Source organism: Staurois parvus, unplaced genomic scaffold (assembly GCF_062004578.1).
Source record: "Staurois parvus isolate SC_StPar_1 unplaced genomic scaffold, SC_StPar_1.0 ptg000689l, whole genome shotgun sequence".
NCBI classification, from domain to species: domain Eukaryota; kingdom Metazoa; phylum Chordata; class Amphibia; order Anura; family Ranidae; genus Staurois; species Staurois parvus.
The window spans coordinates 1,701,646-1,717,453 of NW_028318485.1; the positions used below are offsets into that span (position 1 = coordinate 1,701,646).

Consider the following 15,808-nt stretch of genomic DNA (forward strand, 5'->3'; position numbering starts at 1 on the left):
ACTGTCAGGTTGACCGCTTCTTTTTTAAAGTTTATTTAAAGCAAAACCTTTATTTAGGTTTTTTTGATGAGGTATAGAAGGGTTAAAATCCAGCCAGGTTTTTGTTGCTGTCTGTGTCCCTGATTGCGGTATTGGGGGGGGTTGTCCTAGGTAGAGAAAATCCATACATTTGAATTGTCACCAGAACAGGAACAGAGGGGAATTCTTCCACTAGTGACACTTTTTTTTTTTTTTTTTTTTTTGGAGAGTTTCTCTTCCGGTTCTGTCTACAGAACAGGAAGTGAATGAAAATCTTAGTTACTAGAATTCCCTAGTATTGGTAAAGTACAGATTTATGTTCAAGAGCAATATTCACATTAAGGATTCTTTCACGCTGATCATTAGTGTTTCTATCGTGAACGTAGTTTATTTATTTCAGGTACTTATATAGCGCCGTCAAGTTACACAGCGCTTTACATATATATTGTACATTCACATCAGTCCCTAACCCTCAAGGGGTGTACAATCTAAGGTCCCTAACTCACATTCATACATACACATACTAGGGACAATTTAGACAACAACCAATTAACTTACTAGCATGTCTTTGGAGTGTGGGAGGAAACCGGAGTACCCGGAGGAAACCCACGCAGGCACAGGGAGAACATGCAAACTCCAGGCAGGTGGTGCCGTGGCTGGGATTCGAATCAACGACCCTAGTACTGCCAGGCGGAAGTGCTAACCATTTAGCCACTGTGCTGCCCACGTAGTGCGGGGTTTATTTTTTTGTTTTTTGTTTTTTGTTTTTTGCAGGACATGTGACTCAAACACCAATATCTCAGAAGTTGTGGAACTTCATGCTGGTCATGTCTCGGGAGCCGCAGGGGGGCCACCCACTGGGTGACTCAAACAGAGCACCAAAAACGCAACGCAGTTGCGTTTTTGTTACGTTTTTATCACGTTTTCTATTGATTTCAATGGGGAGGTGATTATGCAATTTTTGGTGCGGTATGAAATGCAGCCTTGAGGTTTGTTGATGCCAGCTTGCACATTTTGTGTGTGTTGTGTTGTTTTTAGTGGTATTTTTATTTTTTTTTCCCCTTCAACACAGTGAATATAATAGAATGACACTTCATTCAACTCTGAGACATGAGTTGTGGTGTCCTGTTGCCTAAAAATACATACTGCATTTTCACACAGCGCATATGTGCAATGTGAACAATGTCTCCTGAATAAGGCTTACATAACCCAACATCTATGAATATCCTGCTTGTGTCCTGTAATGTACAATCTTAAGAAAGATTTTGTTTTCTATGTGCCCTTGCTCTGATCCTGCATTGATCTACCATGATGGGAACAAGCACTTTTGGCTCTCTGTCAGCTTTTCTTGACCTCTCTTCCTCAAAGTAACCCTTGCTGCTGGTTCTGCCAAGTGGCGTTGGACCCAGAATGATACAAAGGGACATTAGATGGGAGAACAATCAACCACAGCCCAAGGAACCCCTAGTAATGGTCTAGAGCAGGATTTCTCAACCAGAGTTCCTCCAGAGATTTCTAGGAGTTCCATGAGCAATTTTCTTCCTCTCCAATAAGTACCCACTGACACCATTCATCTTCTTAGCTATCTGTAAGGGGGTCATTCTTCCCATAAACCACAAGTGTGTAAGGAGCATTCTTCCCACTGACTATCACAATAATGGATCAAGAGTTGTAGATAGTTATTTTTAACTGGGGGTTCCCTGAGACTGGAAAATGTATTTCAATTTTATTTCTTGTGTTGAAAGGTTGGTCTAGAGCAGGGCTCTCCAAACTTTCTAAACAGAGGGCCAGTTTACTGCCCTTCAGACTTTAGGGGGGTCGAACTGTGGCCATTGGGAGTAAAAAGGTTCTGAAGTCAGAGGGAAAAATCAATGCCCCTTCTTTGGTGTCAGTGGGAGGAAATGTGTCCCATTGGTGTCATCCTAGATTGTAGGCTCCAAGGATCAGGCCCTCAAATTCCTCTTGTATTGAACTGTACTGTTGCTGTATTGTCTCCCGTTATATTGTAAAGCGCTGAGCAAACTGTTGGCGCTATATAAATCCTGTATAATAATAATAATTGGGCCCTATTTGTGTCATTGGGAGAAAATGTGTCCCTTTCATTGGTGTCATTGGGGAAAAATTGTGCCTCATTACTTGTGTCCCACCATTGGGATCATTGGCCTCGGTGTCATTGAGAGAAATTGTGTCCCCTTCATTGGTGTCATTGGGAAGAATTGTGCTTCTTCATTGGTGTCAGTGGGGGGAAATATGCCCTCTTGGTGTCATTGGGAGAAATTGTGTCCCCTTTATTGGTGTCATTGGGAGAAATTGTGTCCCCTTTATTGGTGTCATTGGGAGAAATTGTGTCCCCTTTATTGGTGTCATTGGGAGAAATTGTGTCCCCTTTATTGGTGTCATTGGGAGAAATTGTGTCCCCTTTATTGGTGTCATTGGGAGAAATTGTGTCCCCTTGGTGTCATTGGGAGAAATTGTGTCCCCTTGGTGTCATTGGGAGAAATTGTGTCCCCTTGGTGTCATTGGGAGAAATTGTGTCCCCTTGGTGTCATTGGGAGAAATTGTGTCCCCTTGGTGTCATTGGGAGAAATTGTGTCCCCTTTATTGGTGTCATTGGGAGAAATTGTGTCCCCTTTATTGGTGTCATTGGGAGAAATTGTGTCCCCTTTATTGGTGTCATTGGGAGAAATTGTGTCCCCTTTATTGGTGTCATTGGGAGAAATTGTGTCCCCTTTATTGGTGTCATTGGGAGAAATTGTGTCCCCTTTATTGGTGTCATTGGGAGAAATTGTGTCCCCTTTATTGGTGTCATTGGGAGAAATTGTGTCCCCTTCTTTGGTGTCATTGGGGGGGAAATACGCCCTCTTGTTATCGGTGATTAAATGGTGCCCCAAGGGTCAGATAGAAGCAAGCAAAGGGCTGCAGTTTGGAGACCACTGGTGCAGAGGAACCCCAGGGCAGTCCAGGCATACTGTAGGAAATCCATGGCAGCTGTATGCAGTCCAGTTACCAGAACACATGAAACTGATTGCACATTCCTAGTAGATTTATTTCTAGTGATTTCAGGAGGAATCGGGATGGTTTCACCTGTAACTGTCCACACCTGACACTGCAGGCAGTGGCTTGTCATGCAGGTGACAGTTGGTGACAATTATCACATCACACCAGTTTTTCTTTTCCCTTTTGTCCGTCTGACTCAGTGGCCTGAGAGTTGCGCTGGCTTGCCCAGGCCTGTTGCCCTGTATTTAGTCAGTGGGCACGCCTGTGCATGTGCCAGAGCTCCACAGGAACCCAAAATACGATCTGCCTAGATTAGCCGTGATGTGTGTATTGGAGAGCCCGGTCACACAGGTTGTGGCAGTTTCTGAATCCCCAACATCCGTATTTGTTCTAAGTATTAATATGACTTCTCTGCTATTCTTGCCTGCAATCGTTCTGAAAACAAAAAAACTGCTGTATGGGTTTTACAAAACCTCAGATATGTCTGTGAAAATACTGCACCCAATCTATGGAGGTTCTGAATACGACTTTGAAATCGCACTACTTCACTTGTAGTACCCGCAGGTCAGCACGATTTCATGTGCAGTTTGGCATCTGTGCGACTTCATGTCAGATGTCTTTGCAAATCACACATGAAATATACAACAACAAAACCAGTGCAGGAACAGGGGCGCACTGACAACTCATGGGGCCCCTGGGCAATAGGGGATCATGGGGCCCCTGTGTCCTTGCCCAAACTCAAAAAAGCCTATGAAAAAGGTACCAGGGGCATCTCATGGGGCTCCCTACTGACCTCAGTGCCCGAGTGTCCAAATGGTCAGTCCGCCCCATGCAGGAACCCTTCTTCTTTTTCTTCCTTCTTTTCTTCCTTCTTCTTCTTCTTTTTCTTCCTCCTTCTTCTTTTTCTTCCTCCTTCTTCTTTTTCTTCCTCCTTCTTCTTTTTCTTCCTTCTTCTTCTTTTTCTTCCTTCTTCTTCTTTTTCTTCCTTCTTCTTCTTTTTCTTCCTTCTTCTTCTTTTTCTTCCTTCTTCTTCTTTTTCTTCCTTCTTCTTCTTTTTCTTCCTTCTTCTTCTTTTTCTTCCTTCTTCTTTTTCTTCCTTCTTCTTCTTTTTTCTTTGAAATAATGATGAGCATAGTTGGAGAACTGAGCACGCTGTGCTCTCATGCTTAGTGTGGTCAGTTTTTAATAGAAAAGCAGAGGGACTAGCAGGCACAAAAGGGATTTCACACACAGGAGAATTTCATAGAGGTACATCAGGAATATGAAATATTGGGTTCAGGGGCGGACTGACAACTCATGGGGCCCCCGGGCAATAGGGGATCATGGGGCCCCTGTGTCCTTGCCCAAACGCAAAAAAGCCTATGAAAAAGGTACCAGGGGCATCTCATGGGGCCCCTTACTGACCCCGGGCCCTCGGCAGTGCCCGAGTTTCCAAATGGTCAGTCCACCCCTGATTGGGTTTACATATTCTTAAATCTCCAACTGTTCAGCAAGGCTGATGACTGTACTGCCCATATACAGATGGCCACTAGAGGGAGACCTAACAGATCCTTTTTTATATATAATTATAAAAATATACCATTTTATACTTTTGGACATTTAATGATGTGAAAGTCTAATCGGAGAATTTTGGTAAAAGCTGCAAATGTGTGCTTGCTGAAGGTATGCTGCAATCCTACACCAGTAGAGAAGTCCTCAGTGATGTTGGAGTTAGAGAATGGGGTACATGGACATCAAACACAAGAACTCTATTTTATGTGTGTATATTTTTCACCCTTCTACCTGCCACTTTTGATTCTCTAAACCCCCTAAGTGGTACTTGTACAAAGGACAGATGAGAGAAATTTCCTTGTATTTGACCAGCCTGCAGCATTTTTGTGTTAAGGCAGTTGTTTCCCCTTTGTCAGCAAATCTATGGAAATACCAGAACCCCCCCCCCCCCCCCCCCATCTCCATCCCCTGCCTATTTGGGTGAAATTCTCTTTATTAGGATATCAAACCTGAAAGACTAATCCCCCCCTTCTTCCTTTTTTTTTTTTTTTTTTTTATATCACTGCTCTGTTCTGCATGGGGACCCCCCCCCCCCCTTGGGGAGCCCCTCCCTCATTGATGATTGTGTTTTGTATACAGCAGATAAAAGTCTCATTGACAGAGAGGGGCCCGAGGCGTGTGACGGAGGACAATACCAGGCTGATACTCAGTCTGTCATGCGTCACAGATCCCACACATGTCCTGACCGTGGAGACCTGAGACCGACTGAGAGCCCTCAATGGCTTTATTGAGGGCCCAGCAAGCCTGCGCACATCGCTGCACTAAATCGCAGCACTAAATCAGCGGTGGCTGGCTAAACACTCTGCTAGTGAGATGTGAAATGTGTATGTGCTGACCTTGCATATAAACATATCAAGTTATTGTGTTTGAACTCTACTTTTTTCTTCTTCCTTCCTTCCTTTTTTTTTTTTTTTTTTTTTTTTTTTTGACTCTGTAAGGTTAAGCTACATTTATTTATTTCAGGTACTTATATAGCACCATCAATTTACACAGTGCTTTACATATATATTGTACATTCACATCAGTCCCTAACCCTCAAGGGGTGTACAATCTAAGGTCCCTAACTCACATTCATACATACACATACTAGGGACAATTTAGACAGAAGTCAATTAACCTACCAGCATGTCTTTGGAGTGTTGGAGGAAACCAAAGTGCCCGGAGCAAACCCACGCAGGCACAGGGAGAACATGCAAACCCCATGGCTGGGATTCGAACCAACGACCCTAGTACTGCCAGGCAGAAGTGCTAACCATTTAGCCACTGTGCTGCCCATGAGTTTCTACTTCTACCAGTCAGTTGGGGAGGGACTCTGTTGCAAGGATCTCTGTGCCCCATATGTAGGTTTCCCAGTAGGGAAGGACAGGGGAATGTTGGCCCTGGGGAGGCATTTTATAGCCAACCAGCCCTTTCTAGCATGGAAGTATTTCTATGGGATAAACGTGTACCATGGTGCTGCATTCCTTGGTGGTCAGGGTCAAAGGTGGGTGTTCTGAAGAACATGGTCTACTGCGACACTTTTTTTTTTCACACATTCCAGAACTGGCTTTCTTTTTGAAGATCTATGCATTCAGTGACATGACATTTCAGAGCTGCAGAGATGTTGGTGCTGAAAGCCAGTAACTATATAATGCCCATCGATGTGTCATTGACTCTTGATCCTGTTGTGATCAAGTTCTGAATGGTGAAATACCTTTACTTGGGCCACCAACCCAACATAGCTTCTTAGTACTGACCTAATAGTAATGCCCCCAAATATGTCCTTTCCTTGCTCCCATTCTTCCTTTTCTTGTATTTTCCATATTATAAAAAGGAGTAGCCAAAACACATGAAGGTTGGCAGTAACAACCCCCCCAAACTACAAGGTTGGCAAGAACGGTGTTGGGAATTGAATCCAAGACACCAAGGGTTGACTTGGTCCACCAGGCTCTACCATGTATTTTCTATAGATATTCTATGGTCATATGAAAGCTGCATAGTTATCTATATAGTGCCTCTAGAAACATATTGCCCTTGTTTAGCCCCACATAGGCAGATATGTCAGTTGGGGCAAATTCCTGTTTGTTTGTTTTTGGGGTTTTTTTTTTTTTTGTTTTTTGTTTTTTTCAGCATTTATTCAAGCATTCTCGTGGAAGATTTTTAAGTTGCATTAATCTGCAGCAGCTACAGTTTTACTTGTCGTCCTTTTATGCATCAGCTGCCTGATTATCTCGCATGGCCTGCTAAATATCACATGTAACTAGAGACTATTCTATTATGTATAAAGGGGTCCTGATAGCCGGGCCCCTCCTCTCTTCTCCGTGTGCATGAGAATTGGGTTAGGGGGAGCTTGTGAACAGATGGGAAGCGGAGGGTTGGTTGCACCGTGTTGCCCCCATTGCTATGATTGTAGCAGAGATTATAAAATGGTGTCGTGACTCCTCCCTCTGATAATAATCAGGAGTCCATCTGTGTTCGTCCACAGCCCGATATGTCTGTCTATTCTATAATTAATTGAATGTCCGATGCGAGTCTGGAAAATGTATGGGCCTTTTTGGTTGATTTTTGGGTCCTATGTGCATGCAAGTGTGGGTATGCTCTACAATGAAGGGACAATTATAAAGGATTTAAAGCGTTGGACTTTAGATTTTTTTTTTTTTTTTTTTATCAATTACCAGGGGCAGATTTCTTTTTTTGCTGTGAATTCTCACAACCCATAATTAGATTATGCTAGTGGGAAGCTCTATGGAACACTGCTCAATGGGAGGTCAATGAGACAGAAGATTGGGGAGGGGGTGATTTTGAACTGCAGATAACCAGTAAACAAATGGTCTTTTATCTCAACTCTCCTATTGTTCTGTTCACACAATATAAACCAATTTGTGGTGGTTTTTAGATTTGACTTTGGGTTTGGAACTTTAAGGAAACTTAATAAGTTGGCCATAGGTGGATCGAAATTGGCCCAGTTTAGCAGGGACTGGCTGAATTTTGCACCATCTTTGGGCGTTCTCTTTCAAGAGGCGTTGACATGGTGATTCGCTGCTATCAAATGGGACTGTTGGGGAAAAATTGCATTCGATTAGCACATGCAGCCAGTTGGTTACAGTACTGATCAATATATTGTGACAGGGGAGGAGTCCCTCTGTTAGAATACAATAGTGCCGCAGGGTGGATTCCCCATCCACACAATCTGGTGGTGGTGTGTTTGTGTTTTTTGTTTGGTGTTTTTTGTGGTGTTTTTTTGTTTTTGTTTTTTTGATCAGCCAGCTGGCTTTAAGCTTAAACTTGGCCAGTTCAGCAGGGACCGGCCGAATTTCGATCCTGGTATGGCCATGTCTGGACATGATTGTCATCTTCTCACCTCCTCTCCTCTTCTTCTTGCAGGTTTTCACCTCAGTGGGTCAGTCACAGAAGCGGGGGAACCAGAGCGAACCTACCAAGTATCCATTAGCTTTGACAGATGCAAGATCACATCGGTCAGCTGCGGCTGCGAGAACAGAGACATTTTCTACTGCGCACACGTGGTGGCGCTGTCCCTCCATCGCATCCGACGGGCGCGAGGGGTGGAGCTGAGGCTTCCTATCTCAGAGACTCTGTCCCAGATGAACAGGGACCAGCTTCAAAAGTTTGTGCAGTACCTGATTAGCGAACATCATACGGAAGTGCTGCCGACCGCCCAGCGATTAGCTGATGAGATCCTTCAACTGGGATCTGAGATAAACAGAGTGCATGGTAAGATTGGGAGTTCCTTGCTGGGGGGGTTCAGAAGGTCAAAATCTCCAGCAGGCCTCGCTTTATTCTGAATGGGATAAACTCGAGAGCTGCTATTATTGGCTTGTTTTTAAAGGGCTGTCAACTCCATTCTAGCTCCATTGGTTAGCAAATCTCTGACCTGGAAAAGCATGGGTACATCCAGATGACCTAACTTGGCTGTTCACTTGTTCCAGGCAGGGGCGAACTGACCATTTGGTAACTCGGGCACTGCCTGGGGTCAGTAGGGGGCCCCATGAGATGCCACTGGTACCTTTTTGTGCCTGCTATTACTTCTGCTTTGCTATTTAAAACTGACCACACTGACCGCATGAGAGCACAGCGTGCTCAGTTCTCCAACTGTGCTGTGAACTCAGCCTGCTCCCCCACCAGTGATCAGACTTAGCCGTGGTTTACACCAGTGAAACTTGTCATGCGATCTGAAACTGTCAGATCACATGACAAGTCACACCCTATTTGTAACTATGAAACTGGACAAGTCAGTGCGACTTCAACTTTGCGGTGCCGCACTGATTTTGAAAAAAAAAAGGGTTCCTAGACAGGGCGGACTGACCATTTGGAAACTCGGGCACTGCCCGGGGTCAGTAGAGGGCCCCATGAGATGCCCCTGGTACCTTTTTTTTTTTTTTTTTTTTTTTTTTTTTTTTCATAGGCTTTTTTGAGTTTGGGCAAGGACACAGGCCCCATGATCCCCTATTGCCCGGGGGCCCCATGAGTTGTCAGTCCGCCCCTGGTTCCAGGTAGTCAACTACTAGAAGGAATGACGGTAACCTTGGAGCCTACGTCTTCAAAGCCAACCAATGAAAAATCCTGCAGTTCCCTTTTAAATTGTATCTAAAGCCTTTTGATTACCACCATCGGCAAAGCTCATATTATAAAAAAATTGATCTAGTGGGCAGAGAAGGCAATATCAATGTGCAAAAAGGAAGTCCTTTTCAATATTTGATTGGTAAAACTGATTGTCAAAGGGGCTTTCCCAGAACATTTAAAAAAAAAAAAAAAAAAAATACTGGTCAGGTTGCCTACCTTACCACAGAGTAACGCCATCCAATATGGTATCCGAGGAAAACTGCATCTGTGACCACATGTATGAGCCCAAGCAAGCATGCTCTCTATTGTGATTGTATTGCTGTGTATTTGTAACAAATGACAACACAGTTCAGGTTGGGTAGCATTTCTTTTATTCCTAATTTAAGAGACGTTGACAGGTAACTTTTACCTTTTTTAGAAAGTATGAACATTTTTATTATAGGTACTTATTTAGTGTCGTCAATTTCTGCAGTGCTTTACATACTCCCATATGGGCAGCATGGTGGCTAGCACGTCCACCTAGCAGCACTAGGGTTGTCGGGTCCAATACCAACCATGGCACTATCTACCTCAGCGAAGGGGCACACCGCCTTCTTCACAGCCTAGACTGCCAATCTGTTGGAGGTCCCTCCCCGTCACCATTTTTTCTCTTGGTGTCAGGAAAACTTGTCGGAAGTGATTCATGCCGATAGTTGCATAATGAAGCAGCGGACTGAAACGACACTTGATGCTCTGAATTGAGACAAGTACACACTATAGAGGGATATGCTTTGTCTATACTTCATGTCTGAGGTTTACAACCATTTTTGCCAGCACAAAAACGTTGTTTCCACACACATTCAAGGTATTCTTTCATGGGGGCCGTTACTATAATCTAGGAAAACCTATTTCGTATATGTGTAATACTTTTCATACGTCTAATAATTTCCTGCTTTTTAGGAGCCCCAGACCCCACTGCTGGCGCAGGTCGAGAGGATGACAACTGTTGGCATTTAGATGAGGAACAAATTCAGGAGCAAGTGAAGCAGCTTCTGTCCAATGGAGGGTATTATGGAGCGAGTAAACAGCTGCAATCTATGTTCAATAAGGTGAGCGTTACCATTCGTGGTCCAGGAAAGTCCCCGGGTATCCTCCTCCAAATTTCCCTTCTATACCGATTTTAATGCCGTTGCTTAGCAAAAATCAGATAAAATGTGAGTACTTCTGGGGTGTGGACGGTAAATAAACATCCAGATCAGCTGTTGCCTGCTAACTTCTGAGCTTTCAGTGCTTGGATTGGGGGGGGGGGAGGGTAAGGACTGGGGGCCAATCTGGTATGTTTCATACTGATATTCTGACGGGAAGAGATGAGTGAGCATAGACCTGTTCAGTCAGCAGGGAGTGGAGAGAGGATACCATGGTATTCCTTGACTCTGGTGCTATCCACCCGACTGGATTGTGTGGCAGGCCTGTGTAAATCTCAGGACTGGATGGACAAATACAAATCATTTGGCAGGAAAATTGGCTCACAATTGTATTTCAGCTGAGCGTGTAGCCTGTAGTTTAGCTTTAACCCCTTTTGACCATACTCTGCACATCCGCATCTCTGTGTTGAGAGCATACTATCGTAGACGGCTTTCAGTTTGGACTACACATCAATAGCTGGCAAGATGGGCTTACAATCATGTGATCACTATAATAGTGGTCACATCATCACCTACTACCTACCTAACTACTGACTTTTTTTGTGGTGGGGTGTTTTTTTTTTTTTTGTTTTATTTTTTTTCCTTTATTGCTGTATGTTACGTGTCAGGCATACTTGGTACTGAAGGTCTGTGTTAATGTGGCGATTGTGCTTGTTCTATTGGGGTTTTTTAACTTCCTTTTTTATTCCTTTCTTTTCACCAGGTAAGGGAGATGTTGAGAATGCGAGACTCCAATGGAGCACGCATGCTCATCTTGATGACCGAACAGTTTTTGGAGGACCCCCGCCTTGCACTCTGGAGGCAGCAGGGAGCTGGCATGACTGACAAATGTAGGCAGCTATGGGATGAACTAGGTGAGTTTTGTAGCATGTACAGTGGTCTAACTAGACTGCAAAGGACCCTGATCCAGGTTTGGCTGGATTTTATATTACTTTGGCACCTAAAGCTCTGGTGCCAAACCTGTGACCTGAGGGCCACATGTGACCGTTTTGATATGTGCGGTCTTCGGACCTCAGCAGTCTGTAGTGGGAACATTCTCTAGTAGCATTATGTAACATGTTCCCAGTTTACTATTGACTTCAGCATTTCTCCAGCCAAAACTGTATCCTGTCCACAGTCTGACCATCATTTCCTGTATTAGGTCTGCAGTTTCTGGCAGTCCTCTCAAGCATTACATATATTGAACATTTTATGTGCGGCCTTTTGGGGATGTCGGGGGGGGGGGGCCGCAGTTGATTCCCCCTACAGCTCATAAGTTGACAGCCACTGACCTAAAGGGTTTGTGTTCTACATGTAGCTCTATTTAATCCACACTTTAATCATTTGATGCTTAGGATACTGTATACAGATTTTCATGTATTTCACCCACTCAGCCAGCCCTCTCTCCCTCGCCAGCTATGTTTTTTTTTTTCTGCATATGTGTGGGCATGCAGTTCAAGTCTTGGTCTCAGAAATTGCTCCTAAAACACTTTATCCAGTACACCCCACCAATAAATCCGTTTTAAAGGGTTAGTTCAGCTTTTACCGAGTAACTGCCCAAGCAGGTAAGGGTCGCCTGTAGATAAAAACAAACTGTTCCAGTTTGATTAACGCTAGATAATGCTTTATAAGTGTAGGCCATTTATGTACTTCCCAAAGTACGAAGTGTGTGTGTGGTCCACTATCTCCTCTGTCGCAGCATAGCAGAGCTCAATGGTACTGCTGCAGGGAAGAGTGCAGGTGGGAGTGTCTAAATGGTAATCTCCTATAGATAGCAAGGGCAATATTTACCTTTTGGTTAAAGTTTGTTTTTCTCTACAGGTGCCACTTACTTGCATAGACCTCTTTTTTGGTAAAGTTGAGCAAACCCTTTAAATGATCTGTGGGTCTGTCTTCTGCAGCTTTAGAATGGCTCATGATGATAACAGATCTAAGGCTGCAGTGAACAACAGCAAATGCTTTCCTGGGCATACTGTATAACCTTTTACAGTGAAGGAAAGAAGTATTTGATCATTTCTTTGTGAGTGGGCAAACATTCAAAAATCAGCAGGAGATCAGTCTAAAAATCTAATGTTCTGTGTATTGTAACACTGAAAGACTGAATAGCAACAAAAAAAATTCTAAAGAAATGCATGTTTAACAAATGATGCACTGATTTGCCTGTTCATGAGGGAAAAAAGTATTTGATCACCTTCACAAAACATGACTTGGTACTTGGTGGCAAATCCCTTGTTGGCAATCACGGAGGTCACATGTTTCTTGTAATTGGCCACCAGGTTTGCACACATCTCAGGAGGGATTTTGGCCCACTCCTCTTGGCAGATCCTCTCTGTCATTAAGGTTTGGTGGCTGACGTTTGGCAACTCGAACTTTCAGCTCCCTCCACAGATTTTCAATCGGATTAAGGTCTGGAGACTGGCTAGGCCACTCCAGGACCTTAATGTGCTTCTTTTTGAGCCACTCCTTTGTTGCCTTGGCTGTGTGTTTTGGGTCATTGTCATGTTGGAACACCAATCCACGACCCATCTTCAATGCCCTGGCTGAGGGAAGAAGGTTCTCACCCAAGATTTGATGGTACAGTGCCCCGTCCATCGTCCCTTTTTAATGCGGTGCAGTTGTCCTGTCCCCTTAGCAGAAAAATACCCCCAAAGTAGAATGTTTCCACCACCATATTTGACAGTTGGGATGGTGTTCTTGGGGTCATAGGCAGCATTCCTCCTCCTCCAAACACGGCGAGTTGAGTTGATGCCAAAGAGCTCGATTTTGGTCTCATCTGACCACAACACTTTCAACCAGTCCTCCTCTGCATCATTCAGATGTTCAGTGGCAAACTTCAGATGGGCCGGGACATGTGCTTTCTTGAGCAGAGAGACCTTGTGGTTACTGCGGAGTTTCAATCCTTGTCAGTGTAGTGTGTTACCAATTGTTTTCTTGGTGACTGTGGTCCCAGCTGCCTGGAGATCATTGACAAGATCCTCACATGTAGTTCTGGGATGATTCCTCACTGTTCTCATGATCATTGACACTCCACGAGGTGGGATCTTGCATGGTGCACCAGACCTAGGGAGACTGACAGTTGTTCTGTGTTTTCTTCCATTTGCGAATGATTGCACCAACTGTTGTCACCTTCTCACCAATCTGCTTAGCGATAGTTTGGTAGCCCAGTCCAACCTTGTGTAGGTCTACAATCTTATCCCTGACATCCTTGGACAGCTCTTTGGTCTTTGCCATGGTGGAGAGTTTGGAATCTGATTGTTTGATTGCTCCTGTGGACAGGTGTCTTTTTATACAGGTAACAAAATGAGATTAGCAGAACTCCCTTTAAGAGACTACTTCTAATCTCCGCTTGTTACCTGTATGAAAGACACCTGGAAGCCAGAAATCCTGCTGAATGATTGGGGATCAAATACTTATTTCCCTCATGAACATGCAAATTGGGGTATAATTTGTTAGACACGCATCTCTTTTGAATATTTTGTTGCTTTTCTGTCTGTTACAATACAACTACCATTCGATTTTTAGACTAATCATTTCATGAGTGGGCAAACATTCAAAATCATCAGGGGAGCAAATACTTATTTCCTTCACTGTACATTATGTATTTTGGAATATTGCATTTTTTTATTTTTTTTTAAATACTTTTTTTCCTTCTGTGACAGGTGCATTGTGGGTATGTGTGGTTCTCAGCCCACACTGCCGCCCAGAGGAGAGGGAGTCTTGGTTGCAGCTGCTCCGACGATGGAACGCACTGGATATTTGTCCGTTGGAAGAGGGGAACTATTCACTGGATGGTCCAGGAACACAGACGATGCCTCAGAGTTCAACTGCAGGACAAGGTATTTCTACATGGAGGATATGTGCAGGATGAAATCACGGTGTGAAGCAATATATTCCCACAGGATTCTCACAAAGGCTAATCAGTCACCCAAAAAGCTTAGATCTCGTTTTATATCCAAATTGGTTTTGTTTTTTTTGGGGGAGCAACTTGCTTTGCAGCTAGCCTTGTTGCATTGAAACACCAAGCTGCTTTCTGATAAGGGAGGAGTCATTGCTTTGACTTATGAGAGTTCTGTAAACAAACCACAATATTTGTCGAAAAGACAACCTAGAGCACCAACTATTGGACGAATAGAAGACTGCAACATATGTAATTTGAACCTAACTTGCAATAGAGATTTTTACGGCCGGTTCACACTGAATTGCTCAGGAACTCCTGTGCGATTCACATGCAGTCCGGGTGCAGTGTGATTTCAGCCTATTTATTTGAATGGGTGGAAATTGCACCAGACTACAGCAAAAGTAATGCATGCACTACTTTTTTATATATATATAAACCCCCCCCCCCCCCCTCAAAGCAACCAGCTTTATTGGTACTAACATAATACTTGGGGTGTCATTAAGTTTTACTTTGACACCCGCTGCAGGTTGCAATTGCAGTGTGTTTTTTTAAATGTGATGTGGGAAACGCGCATGGAACGTGGGTTTCCCATACCATGTTCTGGTGTGAACTGGTGCTTAAGGATAAAACCACTAAAAAAAAATGGTAAAGGATACTTGCAAGTAGCATATTCAGGAAAAAAAAAATTTTTAGAAAATGACATGGGTAGCATATTGCTAAATAGGGGATTCAAAGGGGTGTTTGATTACCCTTTTGGTTGAATTTATGAAAACATTCAATGTTAAAATTGAGATCAGGATAGAGGCAATTTAGCTTTTTTTTGAGAACTGTACATCTAAAAAAAAAAAAAAAAAAAAAAAAAAAAAAAACTTTTCAAGGCTATAGGTTAGGTAAAGCAAGCCTAAAAGTGACCATTTTGCAGTCAATACCTCATGTTTCTATGCCTGCAGCTCCCCCGTCACCCCGTCAGACCGTTTTTGCCCGGGCTCTCAAGGCTGGAGAGCTGCGCTGGAATGATCCCCACCTACAGAAAGTGCTGAATGGAGAGACTGCCACTCCAGGTGCTGGAGTGAAGAACACCACTGACAAGCTGTCCTATGACCCGCAAGGACGTCCGTTATGGCTAGGAGACCATTTCCCTGTGGCCTGCGCTCGCGTTGACGCACTTCGGTCCCACGGGTATCCGCAGCAGGCTCTGAGGCTGGCTGTCTCTGTGGTGAACACCATGAGGCTTCAGCGACAACATCAGATGGAGGGATTGAAACAGCAGAGAAAAGGTGAGAAGGAATGATGGCAAACATGAGAATTCTGACTGTTTTGCACCAGGTCAATGATTTGTTGTCATGGTTGGTGGTTTTGCTGGTTTGGTCAAGAGGCATTGGGGTAATATTGCAATGAAAACAGGGAAAATTTACATAACATGGTAACATAATGCCACTGTTATTTCAGGAAGGGAATCCTTTTTGAATGAGAAAATTTGCTGTCCTGCTGATTAGCCTTGCCTCATATGGCTCCTATGATGGTCAGTGGCAGAGGTACAGGATGGCTCCCACGGACTCTAACAGTATGGGCACAAACACAGAATCATTCCTATAAGCTTTGCCAGCGTTGGCATCTGAAA

The 15,808-nt window shown here is 43.8% G+C and overlaps 1 protein-coding gene across 1 annotated transcript in view; it reads left to right on the plus strand.

Annotated features, from left to right (window-relative positions):
- Positions 1–15,808, plus strand: part of ZSWIM4 (zinc finger SWIM-type containing 4) — a 42,974-nt gene that overhangs the window by 15,695 nt on the left and 11,471 nt on the right. Inside the window, exons 3-7 of the mRNA XM_089652632.1 lie at positions 7,930–8,277; positions 10,066–10,214; positions 11,014–11,164; positions 13,949–14,125; positions 15,138–15,464. Of these exons, the coding sequence (XP_089508758.1) occupies positions 7,930–8,277; positions 10,066–10,214; positions 11,014–11,164; positions 13,949–14,125; positions 15,138–15,464 (1,152 nt within the window). The remainder of the gene's footprint in view (positions 1–7,929; positions 8,278–10,065; positions 10,215–11,013; positions 11,165–13,948; positions 14,126–15,137; positions 15,465–15,808) is intronic.